This window comes from Oncorhynchus masou, unplaced genomic scaffold (assembly GCF_036934945.1).
Source record: "Oncorhynchus masou masou isolate Uvic2021 unplaced genomic scaffold, UVic_Omas_1.1 unplaced_scaffold_1087, whole genome shotgun sequence".
In the NCBI taxonomy this organism is placed as follows: domain Eukaryota; kingdom Metazoa; phylum Chordata; class Actinopteri; order Salmoniformes; family Salmonidae; genus Oncorhynchus; species Oncorhynchus masou.
This window is the reverse complement of record NW_027000585.1, coordinates 136,303-154,836: the sequence shown is the minus strand read 5'-3', so window position 1 is coordinate 154,836 and position 18,534 is coordinate 136,303. Positions and strand designations below refer to the sequence as shown.

At 52.5% G+C, this 18,534-nt stretch overlaps 1 protein-coding gene across 1 annotated transcript in view; it reads right to left on the bottom strand.

The window, feature by feature from the left end:
- Nucleotides 1-18,001, bottom strand: part of LOC135529079 (serine/threonine-protein kinase LMTK1-like) — a 66,683-nt gene extending 48,682 nt beyond the window's left edge. The window contains exon 1 of the mRNA XM_064957987.1: nucleotides 17,307-18,001. Within this exon, the coding sequence (XP_064814059.1) occupies nucleotides 17,307-17,388 (82 nt within the window). The 5' untranslated portion in view covers nucleotides 17,389-18,001. The remainder of the gene's footprint in view (nucleotides 1-17,306) is intronic.
- Nucleotides 18,002-18,534: the final 533 nt, after the last annotated feature.

Here is an 18,534-nt window from a genome sequence, read left to right as displayed (position 1 = left end):
AGAACGAGAGGGAGAAGGGAGAGACAGAGAGGAGAGGAGGCAGAGACAGAGGACAGGAGGGAGAGGAGATGAGAGGGGGAGAGGGGGAGAGGAGATGAGGGGAGAGGAGAGGGGAGAGGAGAGGGGAGAGGGGGAGGGGAGCGAGAGGAGAGGAGGGAGAGGTGGAGAGGAGAGGAGAGGAGAGGAGAGGGAGAGGAGAGGGAGAGAAGGGAGAGACAGAGAGGAGAGGAGGCAGAGACAGAGGACAGGAGGGAGAGGAGATGAGAGGAGGGAGACACAGAGAGGAGAGGAGAGGGAGAGGAGAGGGAGAGGAGAGGAGAGGAGAGAGGAGAGGGAGAGGAGAGGAGAGGAGAGGGAGGAAGAGGAGGAGAGGAGGGGAGGGAGGAGGGAGAGGAGGTGAGAGGTGGAGAGAAGGGAGAGACAGAGAGGAGAGGAGGCAGAGACAGAGGACAGGAGGGAGAGGAGATGAGAGGAGGGAGAGACAGGAGAGGAGAGGAGAGGTGGGGAGGAGGGGAGAGCGAGAGAAGGGAGATGCAGAGAGGAGAGGAGAGTAGAGGTGGGGAGGAGTGGAGAGCGAGAGAAGGGAGAGACAGAGAGGAGCGGCGGGAGAAAGAGATGAGTGGAGGGAGAGACAGAGACAGAGACAGAGACAGAGACAGAGAGAGAGGAGAGGAGAGGAGAGGAGGGAGGAGAGGAGAGAGGAGAGAGAGAGGAGAGGAGAGAGGGGAGAGGAGAGGAGAGGAGAGGGAGAGGAGAGGAGAGGAGAGAGGGAGAGGAGAGGAGAGGAGGTGGGAGGGAGAGACAGAGAGGAGAGACAGGAGGAGAGGGGAGATCGAGAGGGAGAGGTTGGAGAGAGAGAGGAGAGGAGGGGAGATCGAGAGGAGGGAGAGACAGAGGAGAGGAAGGAGAGACAGAGAGGAGGGGAGAGCAAAAGGAGAGGAGAGATAGGAGGAGCAAAAGGAGAGGAGGGAGAGACAGAGGAGAGGAGGGGAGGAGAGATAGGAGAGGAGAGAGACAGTGGTCGTGGCTGAACAGCCCCATGTTTAGGAGGAAGCTGAGACAGAGAGGAGAGAGACAGTGGTTGTGACAGAACAGCCCCATGTTCAGGAGGAAGCTGAGACAGAGAGAGAGAGACAGTGGAGAGAGACAGTGGTTGTGACAGAACAGCCCCATGTTCAGGAGGAAGCTGAGGCAGTCGGTCTGTTTATATAACTGTTCCTTCCCAATGAAACATGTATGTCACTGATAAGAGAGAAGTGTGTGTGTGTGTATGTGTGCGTGTACAAACACAAAAATAGATGGACTGTAACACACTCACTATGACACATACTGTGTACTGTGGTGAAATCTAGCCTCTGTTTCCTACTGTGGTGATATTTAGTCTCTATTTCACACTGTGGTGATATCTAGTCTCTATTTCACACTGTGGTGATATCTAGTCTATTTCACACTGTGGTGATATCTAGTCTCTATTTCAGACTGTGGTGATGTGTAGTCTATTTTAGACTGTGGTGATATTTAGTCTCTATTTCACACTGTGGTGATATCTAGTCTCTATTTCACACTGTGGTGATATTTAGTCTCTATTTCACACTGTAGTGATATTTAGTCTCTATTTCACACTGTGGTGATATCTAGTCTCTATTTCACACTGTGGTGATATCTAGTCTATTTCACACTGTGGTGATATCTAGTCTCTATTTCAGACTGTGGTGATGTGTAGTCTATTTTAGACTGTGGTGATATTTAGTCTCTATTTCAGACTGTGGTGATGTGTAGTCTATTTTAGACTGTGGTGATATTTAGTCTCTATTTCACACTGTGGTGAAATCTAGCCTCTGTTTCCTACTGTGGTGATATTTAGTCTCTATTTCAGACTGTGGTGATGTGTAGTCTATTTTAGACTGTGGTGATATTTAGTCTCTATTTCACACTGTGGTGATATCTAATCTCTATTTCACACTGTGGTGATATCTAGTCTATTTCAGACTGTGGTGATATCTAGTCTATTTCAGACTGTGGTGATATCTAGTCTATTTCAGACCGTGGTGATATCTAGTCTATTTCAGACTGTGGTGATATCTAGTCTATTTCAGACTGTGGTGATATCTAGTCTATTTCAGACTGTGGTGATATCTAGTCTATTTAAGACTGTGGTGATATCTAGTCTATTTCAAACTGTGGTGATATCTAGTCTATTTCAGACCGTGGTGATATCTAGTCTATTTCAGACTGTGGTGATATCTTGTCTCTATTTCAGACCGTGGTGATATCTAGTCTATTTCAGACTGTGGTGATATCTAGTCTATTTCAGACTGTGGTGATATCTCGTCTATTTAAGACTGTGGTGATATCTACTCTATTTCAAACTGTGGTGATATCTAGTCTATTTCAGACTGTGGTGATATCTAGTCTATTTAAGACTGTGGTGATATCTAGTCTATTTCAGACTGTGGTGATATCTAGTCTATTTCAGACTGTGGTGATATCTAGTCTATTTCAGACTGTGGTGATATCTAGTCTATTTCAGACTGTGGTGATATCTAGTCTATTTCAGACTGTGGTGATATCTCGTCTATTTCAGACTGTGGTGATATCTAGTCTATTTCAGACTGTGGTGATATCTAGTCTATTTCAGACTGTGGTGATATCTAGTCTATTTCAGACTGTGGTGATATCTAGTCTATTTCAGACTGTGGTGATATCTAGTCTATTTCAGACTGTGGTGATATCTAGTCTATTTCAGACTGTGGTGATATCTAGTCTATTTCAGACTGTGGTGATATCTAGTCTATTTCAGACTGTGGTGATATCTAGTCTATTTCAGACTGTGGTGATATCTAGTCTATTTCAGACTGTGGTGATATCTAGTCTATTTCAGACTGTGGTGATATCTAGTCTATTTCAGACTGTGGTGATATCTAGTCTATTTCAGACTGTGGTGATATCTAGTCTATTTCAGACTGTGGTGATATCTAGTCTATTTCAGACTGTGGTGATATCTAGTCTATTTCAGACCGTGGTGATATCTAGTCTATTTCAGACTGTGGTGATATCTAGTCTATTTCAGACTGTGGTGATATCTAGTCTATTTCAGACTGTGGTGATATCTAGTCTATTTCAGACTGTGGTGATATCTAGTCTATTTCAGACTGTGGTGATATCTAGTCTATTTCAGACTGTGGTGATATCTAGTCTATTTCAGACTGTGGTGATATCTAGTCTATTTCAGACCGTGGTGATATCTAGTCTATTTCAGACTGTGGTGATATCTAGTCTATTTCAGACTGTGGTGATATCTAGTCTATTTCAGACTGTGGTGATATCTAGTCTATTTCAGACTGTGGTGATATCTAGTCTATTTCAGACTGTGGTGATATCTAGGCTATTTCAGACTGTGGTGATATCTAGTCTGGGTAGTGCCCTATAAATGGAATAGGGTTGCATTTGGGATGCTCCCATAAATAGCAGGGTCATTCCATATGACCTTAAGGAGTAAGGGATATATTTGGAATGCTCTGGTGTTAAGGTCTTCATGTCAATGACTGACTGTAACAGATCAATGTTAATTGTGTTCTCAATAAGGCTAAGCTGTTAGCTTGACTTCTTCATCCTGCGACCCACCCACACACAAGTACAAATAAATGGACACACAAGTACAAATGCACACACGCACACACACACACACACACACACACACACACACACACACACACACACACACACACACACACACACACACACACACACACACACACACACACACACACACACACACACACACACACACACACACACACACACACACACACACACACACACACACAGCTCTCACTGAGCTCAGTGTAGAGAGGGAGACAGAGAGACAGCTCTCACTGAGCTCAGTGTAGAGAGGGAGACAGGGGAGAGAGTGATAGAGAGAGCGACAGAGAAAGATATTGTATCTCTGGTCTGGGTCCCAAACCCTATTCCTTATATGTGACTCGATTCAGGAAACTAGGCATCTGTCGCAAGTCACGACTTCACAGGACAGCCATTTGAAAGTAAGTATAGAAGGCAGAAAAGCCTGCTATAGCGCACAATGTAGTGCACTACTGGTACAATGTAGTGCACTACTTTCAGGCCCTGGGGTCCTGGTACAATGTAGTGCACTACTTTCAGGCCCTGGGGTCCTAGTACAATGTAGTGCACTACTTTCAGGCCCTGGGGTCCTGGTACAATGTAGTGCACTACTTTCAGGCCCTGGGGTCCTGGTACAATGTAGTGCACTACTTTCAGGCCCTGGGGTCCTTTTACAATGTAGTGCACTACTTTCAGGCCCTGGGGTCCTGGTACAATGCAGTGCACTACTTTCAGGCCCTGGGGTCCTGGTACAATGTAGTGCACTACTTTCAGGTCCTGGGGTCCTGGTACAATGTAGTGCACTACTTTCAGGCCCTGGGGTCCTGGTACAATGTAGTGCACTACTTTCAGGCCCTGGGGTCCTGGTGACAATGTAGTGCACTACCTTCAGGCCCTGGGGTCCTGGTACAATGTAGTGCACTATAAGACAGACAGAGTTCCATTTGGAATGCAGCCATGGAGGGACTGTCCTTCAGCCCTTCCTGCTGACAGGGGAAACAAGAGGTGACACTAGTGTGACAGTCATGGAGAACAACACACACACACACACACACACACACACACACACACACACACACAACAATGCTAGTCTGTATTCCTCCTCCCCTGTACTGTATATCAGTGTTGTCTTTTTGTTGTGTCAGGCTCTTTGGAAGGTATGAAGTCATCACTGTCTCTCTCAGTGATGTGAGTGAGGTGAACATGGCTTGGTGAAGGTGATGTCATCACTGTCTCTCTCAGTGATGTGAGTGAGGTGAACATGGCTTGGTGAAGGTGAGGTTATCACTATCTCTCTCAGTGATGTGAGTGAGGTGAACATGGCTTGGTGAAGGTATGAAGTCATCACTGTCTCTCTCAGTGATGTGAGTGAGGTGAACATGGCTTGGTGAAGGTGAGGTCATCACCGTCTCTCTCAGTGATGTGAGTGAGGTGAACATGGCTTGGTGAAGGTGAGGTCATCACCGTCTCTCTCAGTGATGTGAGTGAGGTGAACATGGCTTGGTGAACATGGCTTGGTGAAAGTATGACAGACAGACAGACAGACAGACAGACAGACAGACAGCACGGCACGCTGGCACTAATCCACCCACTACTGTGATTACTGATTCCTCTGTGTGTGCGTGTGGCCATGGGCTTGCACGTGTGTGTGTGTGTGTGTATGTGTGTGTGTGTGTGTGTGTGTGTGTGTGTGTGTGTGTGTGTGTGTGTGTGTGTGTGTGTGTGTGTGTGTGTGTGTGTGTGTGTGTGTGTGTGTGTGTGTGTGTGTGTGTGTGTGTGTGTGTGTGTGTGTGTGTGTGTGTGTGTGCCTGTGTGTGTGTATCAGCTCAGAGCCCATACAGTATTTAAGACATCAGCAGAGTGTGGTTTATTTCCTGTTATTGCAGCTGTGCTCTGACACCTGCTGGGGGTGAAGGCTGCTTGCCTGCATCTCACACCATCCCAGGAGGAGAAGGGGTCCAGGAGGATGGAGAGAGAGGAGGAAAGGAGGACAGGAGGAGGATAGAGAGGCTGGGTCTCGGCAGTATGTTTGACACCCTGCTCTATACAGAGTGCAAGGGGATGGTACTAACCGTCTGAACTTCTAGACTTCTCCCTGTCAGTTAACACTATCACCGTTTCCCTTTTATGTGGCAATTGTGCTCCAATCAATGCAATATACTGAAACAAACGGAACTATGCAAGAGATGTTGTTGTGGGCTGAACGCATAGGAGTAGGATTCGGTACTGCAATAGAATCCTACGACTCAGTCGGTTCTCTACACAGACCTGTGCGGCATAGCCAATCAGAGCTGCAGTAGGCCACATATGGATCTGTGCCATTTACTTTGAACTGGACTGTGTTTACAACTGTGGTCGTGAGTAGATGCTCTTGTTTTGAGATCAAAGTGAGAGCTTCATGTAGCCACTTAAGCACATTTTGTTCATATCCTTTGTTAGTGAGTCATTAGCCCAGTTATACATCATTAGTATTGAGCAATAGGGGAGTGATTCCTACAAGAGCACAAAACGTGTACATTTCTAGACATCTTTAAAATGCCAGTCAGGTAAAGAGTTTGTTTCTGTCTTAAAGGGGCAGTGTTGTATTTTGAGGCAGGCGTGAATAATCTAAGTAGCCAATGGGCAGAGGGCAGCATTATGTGTCTGATTCTCTGTAATAATGGTGTGGGAATAATAACACATTTTATTTTGTTAAGTGGTTTCTTGAATCAAACAACACAACAACATGTTCAGTCACCTCCTTGTCTGAAGGACAAATGGATAAACAGGTTAATGTCAAGCTCTGCATGATTTTTTCAAACGTCTCATTGAATGTAGGCCTATATTGAGCACCACACATTGGCTGCTACTGTAGTCTGAATGATAGAACAGCTATTTCCATGTTAAAATGTTATGGGATGCATTTTCTCCATTGTTGTTGATGGTGGGCCGCTCTACATTGTGATCAAATAGCTTGGCCACTATTACAACTGAAACTTAAAGTGGGTACAGCCTCAGTGTTCACAGTAAACGCGCGCTGGAAATTGCACAGAATTTTCACAATGTTCAAGTTTGCACTCAGCAGACCTGAAATTTGTTCAGTGTCAAAACAAATTAGAGGGAACATTGGCTGTGACCTCTTCTGACCTCTGTTGACCTCTGAAGCTACTCAACATTCTAAAAAACATAGTTAGTTTATTACGCTCACCATCTCCACATCAATAAAATTCCTTCCTAAGGGTTTATAAAGCTCACCATCTCCACATCAATAAAATTCCTTCCCAAGGGTTTATAAAGCTCACCCTCTCCACATCAATACAAGTCCTTCCTAAGGGTTTATAAAGCTCACCCTCTCCACAGCAATAAAAGTCATTCCTAAGGGTTTATAAAGCTCACCCTCTCCACAGCAATAAAAGTCATTCCTAAGGGTTTATAAAGCTCACCCTCTCCACAGCAATAAAATCAATACAAGTCCTTCCTAAGGGTTTATAAAGCTCACCCTCTCCACAGCAATAAAAGTCCTTCCTAAGGTTTATAAAGTTTATAAAGCTCACCCTCTCCACATCAATACAAGTCCTTCCTAAGGGTTTATAAAGCTCACCCTCTCCACAGCAATAAAAGTCCTTCCTAAGGGTTTATAAAGCTCACCCTCTCCACAGCAATAAAAGTCCTTCCTAAGGGTTTATAAAGCTCACCATCTCCACAGCAATAAAAGTCATTCCTAAGGGTTTATAAAGCTCACCATCTCCACAGCAATAAAAGTAATTCCTAAGGGTTTATAAAGCTCACCATCTCCACAGCAATAAAAGTCCTTCCTAAGGGTTTATAAAGCTCACCCTCTCCACAGCAATAAAAGTCCTTCCTAAGGGTTTATAAAGCTCACCATCTCCACAGCAATAAAAGTCATTCCTAAGGGTTTATAAAGCTCACCATCTCCACAGCAATAAAAGTAATTCCTAAGGGTTTATAAAGCTCACCATCTCCACAGCAATAAAAGTCCTTCCTAAGGGTTTATAAAGCTCACCCTCTCCACAGCAATAAAAGTCCTTCCTAAGGGTTTATAAAGCTCACCCTCTCCACAGCAATAAACGTCCTTCCTAAGGGTTTATAAAGCTCACCCTCTCCACATCAATAAAAGTCATTCCTAAGGGTTTATAAAGCTCACCCTCTCCACAGCAATAAAACGCCAATGGACCAATTTGATTAGAGGGAAAGCCCAGAGCGATCCTCAGTTAACCACCGTGAACAAGTACAAGGGTCCCAAATGCACCCTATTCCCTACAAACTGCACTACATGCTCTAGTGAAAACTAGTGCACTATATAGGGAATAGGGTGCCATTTGGAATGCAACCCAAGTATTTTCACCCATGATTTCCCAGCCAAGATCGAGGCGGGAGTGTCTTTTCACCTCAAATTACACAATCACATTAATGTGGTGGGGTTACATAATAATGTCCAGCACCAGGACACAACCTGAGTCCCAGGCCAGGCTGAGGAAACAACCAAAACCAGAACCAGAGTCCCAGGCCAGGCTGAGGCTGAGGCCAGAACCAGAGTCCCAGGCCAGGCTGAGGCCAGAACCAGAGCCCCAGGCCAGGCTGAGGTCAGAACCAGAGCCCCAGGCCAGGCTGAGGCCAGAACCAGAGCCCCAGGCCAGGCTGAGGCCAGAACCAGAGCCCCAGGCCAGGCTGAGGTCAGAACCAGAGCCAGGCCAGGCTGAGGTCAGAACCAGAGCCAGGCCAGGCTGAGGTCAGAACCAGAGCCAGGCCACGCTGAGGCCAGAACCAGAGCCAGGCCAGGCTGAGACCAGAACCTGAGTCCCAGGCCAGGCTGAGGCCAGAACCAGAGCCAGGCCAAGCTGAGGCCAGAACCAGAGTCCCAGGCCAGGCTGAGGCCAGAACCAGAGCCAGGCCAAGCTGAGGCCAGAACCAGAGCCAGGCCAAGCTGAGGCCAGAACCAGAGTCCCAGGCCAGGCTGAGGCCAGAACCAGAGTCCCAGGCCAGGCTGAGGCCAGAACCAGAGTCCCAGGCCAGGCTGAGGGCCAGAGCCAGAACCAGAGTCCCAGGCCAGGCTGAGGCCAGAACCAGAGTCCCAGGCCAGGCTGAGGCCAGAACCAGAGTCCCAGGCCAGGCCAGGCTGAGGCCAGAACCAGAGTCCCAGGCCAGGCTGAGGCCAGAACCAGAGTCCCAGGCCAGGCCAGGCTGAGGCCAGAACCAGAGTCCCAGGCCAGGCTGAGGCCAGAACCAGAGTCCCAGGCCAGGCTGAGGCCAGAACCAGAGTCCCAGGCCAGGCTGAGGCCAGAACCAGAGTCCCAGGCCAGGCTGAGGCCAGAACCAGAGTCCCAGGCCAGGCTGAGGCCAGAACCAGAGTCCCAGGCCAGGCTGAGGCCAGAACCAGAGTCCCAGGCCAGGCTGAGGCCAGAACCAGAGTCCCAGGCCAGGCTGAGGCCAGAACCAGAGTCCCAGGCCAGGCTGAGGCCAGAACCAGAGTCCCAGGCCAGGCTGAGGCCAGAACCAGAGTCCCAGGCCAGGCTGAGGCCAGAACCAGAGTCCCAGGCCAGGCTGAGGCCAGAACCAGAGTCCCAGGCCAGGCTGAGGCCAGAACCAGAGTCCCAGGCCAGGCTGAGGCCAGAACCAGAGTCCCAGGCCAGGCTGAGGCCAGAACCAGAGTCCCAGGCCAGGCTGAGGCCAGAACCAGAGTCCCAGGCCAGGCTGAGGCCAGAACCAGAGTCCCAGGCCAGGCTGAGGCCAGAACCAGAGTCCCAGGCCAGGCTGAGGCCAGAACCAGAGTCCCAGGCCAGGCTGAGGCCAGAACCAGAGTCCCAGGCCAGGCTGAGGCCAGAACCAGAGTCCCAGGCCAGGCTGAGGCCAGAACCAGAGTCCCAGGCCAGGCTGAGGCCAGAACCAGAGTCCCAGGCCAGGCTGAGGCCAGAACCAGAGTCCCAGGCCAGGCTGAGGCCAGAACCAGAGTCCCAGGCCAGGCTGAGGCCAGAACCAGAGTCCCAGGCCAGGCTGAGGCCAGAACCAGAGTCCCAGGCCAGGCTGAGGCCAGAACCAGAGTCCCAGGCCAGGCTGAGGCCAGAACCAGAGTCCCAGGCCAGGCTGAGGCCAGAACCAGAGTCCCAGGCCAGGCTGAGGCCAGAACCAGAGTCCCAGGCCAGGCTGAGGCCAGAACCAGAGTCCCAGGCCAGGCTGAGGCCAGAACCAGAGTCCCAGGCCAGGCTGAGGCCAGAACCAGAGTCCCAGGCCAGGCTGAGGCCAGAACCAGAGTCCCAGGCCAGGCTGAGGCCAGAACCAGAGTCCCAGGCCAGGCTGAGGCCAGAACCAGAGTCCCAGGCCAGGCTGAGGCCAGAACCAGAGTCCCAGGCCAGGCTGAGGCCAGAACCAGAGTCCCAGGCCAGGCTGAGGCCAGAACCAGAGTCCCAGGCCAGGCTGAGGCCAGAACCAGAGTCCCAGGCCAGGCTGAGGCCAGAACCAGAGTCCCAGGCCAGGCTGAGGCCAGAACCAGAGTCCCAGGCCAGGCTGAGGCCAGAACCAGAGTCCCAGGCCAGGCTGAGGCCAGAACCAGAGTCCCAGGCCAGGCTGAGGCCAGAACCAGAGTCCCAGGCCAGGCTGAGGCCAGAACCAGAGTCCCAGGCCAGGCTGAGGCCAGAACCAGAGTCCCAGGCCAGGCTGAGGCCAGAACCAGAGTCCCAGGCCAGGCTGAGGCCAGAACCAGAGTCCCAGGAGGCTGAGGCCAGAACCAGAGTCCCAGGCCAGGCTGAGGCCAGAACCAGAGTCCCAGGCCAGGCTGAGGCCAGAACCAGAGTCCCAGGCCAGGCTGAGGCCAGAACCAGAGTCCCAGGCCAGGCTGAGGCCAGAACCAGAGTCCCAGGCCAGGCTGAGGCCAGAACCAGAGTCCCAGGCCAGGCTGAGGCCAGAACCAGAGTCCCAGGCCAGGCTGAGGCCAGAACCAGAGCCAGGCCAGGCTGAGGCCAGAACCAGAGTCCCAGGCCAGGCTGAGGCCAGAACCAGAGTCCCAGGCCAGGTGAGGCCAGAACCAGAGCCAGGCCAGGCTGAGGCCAGAACCAGAGTCCCAGGCCAGGCTGAGGCCAGAACCAGAGTCCCAGGCCAGGCTGAGGCCAGAACCAGAGTCCCAGGCCAGGCTGAGGCCAGAACCAGAGTCCCAGGCCAGGCTGAGGCCAGAACCAGAGTCCCAGGCCAGGCTGAGGCCAGAACCAGAGTCCCAGGCCAGGCTGAGGCCAGAACCAGAGTCCCAGGCCAGGCTGAGGCCAGAACCAGAGTCCCAGGCCAGGCTGAGGCCAGAACCAGAGTCCCAGGCCAGGCTGAGGCCAGAACCAGAGTCCCAGGCCAGGCTGAGGCCAGAACCAGAGTCCCAGGCCAGGCTGAGGCCAGAACCAGAGTCCCAGGCCAGGCTGAGGCCAGAACCAGAGTCCCAGGCCAGGCTGAGGCCAGAACCAGAGTCCCAGGCCAGGCTGAGGCCAGAACCAGAGTCCCAGGCCAGGCTGAGGCCAGAACCAGAGTCCCAGGCCAGGCTGAGGCCAGAACCAGAGTCCCAGGCCAGGCTGAGGCCAGAACCAGAGTCCCAGGCCAGGCTGAGGCCAGAACCAGAGTCCCAGGCCAGGCTGAGGCCAGAACCAGAGTCCCAGGCCAGGCTGAGGCCAGAACCAGAGTCCCAGGCCAGGCTGAGGCCAGAACCAGAGTCCCAGGCCAGGCTGAGGCCAGAACCAGAGTCCCAGGCCAGGCTGAGGCCAGAACCAGAGTCCCAGGCCAGGCTGAGGCCAGAACCAGAGTCCCAGGCCAGGCTGAGGCCAGAACCAGAGTCCCAGGCCAGGCTGAGGCCAGAGTCCCAGGCCAGGCTGAGGCCAGAACCAGAGTCCCAGGCCAGGCTGAGGCCAGAACCAGAGTCCCAGGCCAGGCTGAGGCCAGAACCAGAGTCCCAGGCCAGGCTGAGGCCAGAACCAGAGTCCCAGGCCAGGCTGAGGCCAGAACCAGAGTCCCAGGCCAGGCTGAGGCCAGAACCAGAGTCCCAGGCCAGGCTGAGGCCAGAACCAGAGTCCCAGGCCAGGCTGAGGCCAGAACCAGAGTCCCAGGCCAGGCTGAGGCCAGAACCAGAGTCCCAGGCCAGGCTGAGGCCAGAACCAGAGTCCCAGGCCAGGCTGAGGCCAGAACCAGAGTCCCAGGCCAGGCTGAGGCCAGAACCAGAGTCCCAGGCCAGGCTGAGGCCAGAACCAGAGTCCCAGGCCAGGCTGAGGCCAGAACCAGAGTCCCAGGCCAGGCTGAGGCCAGAACCAGAGTCCCAGGCCAGGCTGAGGCCAGAACCAGAGTCCCAGGCCAGGCTGAGGCCAGAACCAGAGTCCCAGGCCAGGCTGAGGCCAGAACCAGAGTCCCAGGCCAGGCTGAGGCCAGAACCAGAGTCCCAGGCCAGGCTGAGGCCAGAACCAGAGTCCCAGGCCAGGCTGAGGCCAGAACCAGAGTCCCAGGCCAGGCTGAGGCCAGAACCAGAGTCCCAGGCCAGGCTGAGGCCAGAACCAGAGTCCCAGGCCAGGCTGAGGCCAGAACCAGAGTCCCAGGCCAGGCTGAGGCCAGAACCAAGTCCCAGGCCAGTGAGGCCCCAGAGTCCCAGGCCAGGCTGAGGCCAGAACCAGAGTCCCAGGCCAGGCTGAGGCCAGAACCAGAGTCCCAGGCCAGGCTGAGGCCAGAACCAGAGTCCCAGGCCAGGCTGAGGCCAGAACCAGAGTCCCAGGCCAGGCTGAGGCCAGAACCAGAGTCCCAGGCCAGGCTGAGGCCAGAACCAGAGTCCCAGGAACCAGAGGCCTGAGGCCAGAACCAGAGTCCCAGGCCAGGCTGAGGCCAGAAGGCCAGAGTCCCAGGCCAGGCTGAGGCCAGAACCAGAGTCCCAGGCCAGGCTGAGGCCAGAACCAGAGTCCCAGGCCAGGCTGAGGCCAGAACCAGAGTCCCAGGCCAGGCTGAGGCCAGAACCAGAGTCCCAGGCCAGGCTGAGGCCAGAACCAGAGCCAGGCCAGGCTGAGGCCAGAACCAGAGTCCCAGGCCAGGCTGAGGCCAGAACCAGAGTCCCAGGCCAGGCTGAGGCCAGAACCAGAGTCCCAGGCCAGGCTGAGGCCAGAACCAGAGTCCCAGGCCAGGCTGAGGCCAGAACCAGAGTCCCAGGCCAGGCTGAGGCCAGAACCAGAGTCCCAGGCCAGGCTGAGGCCAGAACCAGAGTCCCAGGCCAGGCTGAGGCCAGAACCAGAGTCCCAGGCCAGGCTGAGGCCAGAACCAGAGTCCCAGGCCAGGCTGAGGCCAGAACCAGAGTCCCAGGCCAGGCTGAGGCCAGAACCAGAGTCCCAGGCCAGGCTGAGGCCAGAACCAGAGTCCCAGGCCAGGCTGAGGCCAGAACCAGAGTCCCAGGCCAGGCTGAGGCCAGAACCAGAGTCCCAGGCCAGGCTGAGGCCAGAACCAGAGTCCCAGGCCAGGCTGAGGCCAGAACCAGAGTCCCAGGCCAGGCTGAGGCCAGAACCAGAGTCCCAGGCCAGGCTGAGGCCAGAACCAGAGTCCCAGGCCAGGCTGAGGCCAGAACCAGAGCCAGGCCAGGCTGAGGCCAGAACCAGAGTCCCAGGCCAGGCTGAGGCCAGAACCAGAGTCCCAGGCCAGGCTGAGGCCAGAACCAGAGTCCCAGGCCAGGCTGAGGCCAGAACCAGAGTGAGGCCCCAGGCCAGGGCTGAGGCCAGAACCAGAGTCCCAGGCCAGGCTGAGGCCAGAACCAGAGTCCCAGGCCAGGCTGAGGCCAGAACCAGAGTCCCAGGCCAGGCTGAGGCCAGAACCAGAGTCCCAGGCCAGCTGAGGCCAGAACCAGAGCCAGGCCAGGCTGAGGCCAGAACCAGAGTCCCAGGCCAGGCTGAGGCCAGAACCAGAGTCCCAGGCCAGGCTGAGGCCAGAACCAGAGTCCCAGGCCAGGCTGAGGCCAGAACCAGAGTCCCAGGCCAGGCTGAGGCCAGAACCAGAGTCCCAGGCCAGGCTGAGGCCAGAACCAGAGTCCCAGGCCAGGCTGAGGCCAGAACCAGAGTCCCAGGCCAGGCTGAGGCCAGAACCAGAGTCCCAGGCCAGGCTGAGGCCAGAACCAGAGCCAGAACCAGAGTCCCAGGCCAGGCTGAGGCCAGAACCAGAGTCCCAGGCCAGGCTGAGGCCAGAACCAGAGTCCCAGGCCAGGCTGAGGCCAGAACCAGAGTCCCAGGCCAGGCTGAGGCCAGAACCAGAGTCCCAGGCCAGGCTGAGGCCAGAACCAGAGTCCCAGGCCAGGCTGAGGCCAGAACCAGAGTCCCAGGCCAGGCTGAGGCCAGAACCAGAGTCCCAGGCCAGGCTGAGGCCAGAACCAGAGTCCCAGGCCAGGCTGAGGCCAGAACCAGAGTCCCAGGCCAGGCTGAGGCCAGAACCAGAGCCAGGCCAAGCTGAGGCCAGAACCAGAGCCAGGCCAAGCTAAGGCCAGAACCAGAGTCCCAGGCCAGGCTGAGGCCAGAACCAGAGTCCCAGGCCAGGCTGAGGCCAGAACCAGAGTCCCAGGCCAGGCTGAGGCCAGAACCAGAGTCCCAGGCCAGGCTGAGGCCAGAACCAGAGTCCCAGGCCAGGCTGAGGCCAGAACCAGAGTCCCAGGCCAGGCTGAGGCCAGAACCAGAGTCCCAGGCCAGGCTGAGGCCAGAACCAGAGTCCCAGGCCAGGCTGAGGCCAGAACCAGAGTCCCAGGCCAGGCTGAGGCCAGAACCAGAGTCCCAGGCCAGGCTGAGGCCAGAACCAGAGTCCCAGGCCAGGCTGAGGCCAGAACCAGAGTCCCAGGCCAGGCTGAGGCCAGAACCAGAGTCCCAGGCCAGGCTGAGGCCAGAACCAGAGTCCCAGGCCAGGCTGAGGCCAGCCACTGGACAGCATGAAGGACAGCAGACCTGGGCTGAAATTAGGGCTGTCCCATAAAAGACGAATGTTAGTCAAAATCGATTGGTCTACATTTTTAAACGTGTATTTTTCCAAAACAAACAATCCAATCAACTACATTCATTGAGCTTGTCTGATGGTTTAAGCACACTGTTTGATTACATAATTAAGACATACGAATTCCGACCACAATTGATTTGATTGTGCCGGGCCTGACTCAGACTGGCTGCGCTTTGTTAAAAAAAAAGAGTGACTGTGTGACTAGCACCCATTGTCTCTCTCTCTCCTCCCTGCTGCAGCGACCACCACAGAGCATCAACAGTGTTAATCACGCTGTCCATGTTGCTGAAGCTGAAACATAGTTATAGCCATGTCTGACTGAAAAGTTATCTTACCGAAATCCCTCATTCCCCTATTTCCCTCAAACCTTGCTCTTTCTATTATGACAATAGGGCATGACTTATAGCATATCATAATCACGTCAATAAATTGGTTATAAACTCAGATAATCATAACAGCAAAACGGATGCAGAGGACGTGACAAACCCAAAACAGGGAATGTTTACTGGTTGTTCAGGAGGGAAAGGGGAAGTCAGATCTGTAAAAGATGTATGACTTAATTGTGTAAACTACTGGAGATCCAGATAAAGGAAGGGTAAAGGAACAAGCGCTGGGTGAGTATTATAAGTGCCAAACGGGTGCTGTTAGATTACAATAAGCTATTTCTGACCAATATAACCATATACAATTTCAGTAGAACATGTCTAAGAGTGATGGACTGTGCCACCCCCACGGCCTAAACAATGGATTAGTCCACCTAGACAGGCGCAAATCAGAAAGGTGTCTTGTACACCATCATAAATATGGGGGTTACTCTACCTCCCAAATATCACTAGTGAACGGTACAACATGGGGTACTGAAACCCCCATATCACTAGTGATAGGTACAGCGTGGGGTACTGGAACCCCCATATCACTAGTGACAGGTACAGCATGGGGTACTGAAACCCCCATATCACTAGTGACAGGTACAGCATGGGGTACTGAAACCCCCATATCACTAGTGACAGGTACAGCGTGGGGTACTGAAACCCCCATTTCACTAGTGACAGGTACAGCGTGGGGCACTGAAACCCCCATATCACTAGTGACAGGTACAGAGTAGGGTACTGAAACCCCCATATCACTAGTGACAGGTACAGCGTGGGGTACTGAAACCCCCATATCACTAGTGATAGGTACAGCATGGGGTACTGAAGACCCCATATCACTAGTGATAGGTACAGCATGGGGTACTGAAGACCCCATATCACTAGTGACAGGTACAGAGTAGGGTACTGAAGACCCCATATCACTAGTGACAGGTACAGCATGGGGTACTGAAGACCCCATATCACTAGTGATAGGTACAGAGTAGGGTACTGAAGACCCCATATCACTAGTGATAGGTACAGCATGGGGTACTGAAGACCCCATATCACTAGTGACAGGTACAGCATGGGGTACTGAAGACCCCATATCACTAGTGACAGGTACAGAGTAGGGTACTGAAGACCCCATATCACTAGTGACAGGTACAGCATGGGGTACTGAAGACCCCATATCACTAGTGATAGGTACAGAGTAGGGTACTGAAGACCCCATATCACTAGTGATAGGTACAGCATGGGGTACTGAAGACCCCATATCACTAGTGATAGGTACAGCATGGGGTACTGAAGACCCCATATCACTAGTGATAGGTACAGCATGGGGTACTGAAACCCCCATATCACTAGTGACAGGTCTGGGAAAATAGAAAAAGAGAGATCTTGCATGCAGCGACCAGTGAGCTGTAGGAGGCTGGTAGTCAGGGCTACCTCATTTATATGCTGAGCACACACAGCCAAGTGCAGGGACACTCAATGCTCTTTAAACACACACACACACACACAAACCGCAGCGACAACCTCAACCCTGTTTACTCTACCTCCCATTCATTTATTCTGCTCTAATTCAACTCTTCACTGAGGCTGTCTGCACACACTCCCCTTCCTTAAATGTGGAAGACACATTTCAGTTGAACGCACTCACTGACTAGGTGTCCCAATTTCCCTTCCTCAACCCTCTCCCCCTCTAATCTCTGTCCTCCTCTCCAACTCTCTCTCCTCTCACCCCACTCCCTCACATGCATACAAACACACACACACACCTGCAGGGGTGTGCATGCTAGGTTGGCTTTGAGCTGCCTTTCTCCACTGCGGATCAGGCTGAGAGAGGTAGGTAATAGCGTGATAGTGAAACACACACACACACACACACTGCCCTTCATCCCAACTTCCTCAGCATTCCTCTAAAATAATAACATGCCACCCTCCCCTCGGGTTGCCATGGAAACTGCTCCAAGAGGCAAAAAAAGGGGGTGCTGCTGGAGGTCTGACTACAGAAAGGAGAAGAAGACTGCCCAAATATCATCTCACAGAGACCTACACACACACAGCCAGGCTATAGACCTACACACACACAGCCAGGCTATAAAGGCTGCCAACAGCACACTGCCTACTGCATATTGATCTAACTGCTGCTGTTGACAGATGAACATTCATATCCTTCACATGGAGCTGAAGGACCAGCAGCAGAGTTTAAACACACAATGATTCAACATATAGAGGGACCTGATGATGATGAAGAATAATATAATGTTTCAAATTCAATACTAGCAATACACATTCTGACAAAGACATTAGATGAAACACACATGAAACAACGCACACATTAAATGTCCGTTTGAGATCGACACGTACCTGAGTCAAAATGGGAACTGAAGGCAAAACTGGGATTAAAGAACGCTGAAGACATAACCGTCACGGAGAGAGCCACGGACATCCTCCCCCCTCTTCAGTCTTGAGACGACAGCAGACAGGGTTTATCAAAATACAACTTGGAAATAGATCAGATGTTGACTAAAGCACATTTAGCCGAAGGATTGTATGCCAGTCAAATTAAACGCTGCATTTTAGGCTATTTCTCATTGACACCCTTGAGACGCAGTGGCGCAACCTTCACATCGGATCAATAGACATATGTTGACAAACATTCCCGTCGGTATTTGTTTTTGAATTTGATACCGCAGGCATTCACTTGACTGACGGATGATTAAAAACGATAGATAGGCATCTCCCGTCCCACGCGTTTCTTCTCCGTCATCCAACCAGTTTGATGATGATGAGCCAGAATACAGAACCCCGCTGCTTTATCGCGCTGCTTTTTCGACGTGATTCCGTTATTTAGGCTACATCGTTTTCGGTTTTGTCTCTGACTGTACAAATACCTTGGCATTCGTCCAGTGGCAATCTTACTCTCCAAGTCAAGTTATGTTCTTCCTCTGTCTTTAGAGTAGATCAATGCCACATGATTGATTAGGCTGCACAGTGTTATCCAGAATCCTCGCTATATTCCCTATGAGATATTCAATACTAATTGCATTATCGGAGCGTCACTTTAGCCACCGACAGGGGAAACGCCATCTTGCTTATTAAATTGTCCTGTCCTAGTTTATCCTAACTGGAATCTCGCTGACTCGTTTAGGAATATGGCATATGCACCGTGGTGAAGGGAAAGATGAGGAGGCGAGAAAAGGAGGGGGTAGGGAGGTCTGTGTCTCAGAATAATAATACAACACGTGAACAGGTGGTGAATTGGAATAAGAACGTTGTTGCAACCAGTGCAGGACAGGTGTATGTCTGTGCGTTATTTAGCTTGCCTGGTACTATGGGATCAATCAATGCAATAGTCCCAAAAGTGCAAACACGACCATGCTCAGTGCAAATCAAGGGCACCTCCATATGCCTTTGACATAAAACTATGGTCTGGTCTCATCTCTGGTGGACACTAGGTAACATAAAGTAGATTAGATGAGTGTATTACACACAGTCATAGGCTTGCAAATGTAATCACAGGTTACAGTGAAATTCTTATCCGCCGAGACTGTATGGTACATATAATAATAGACTATATGGTACATAGACTGTA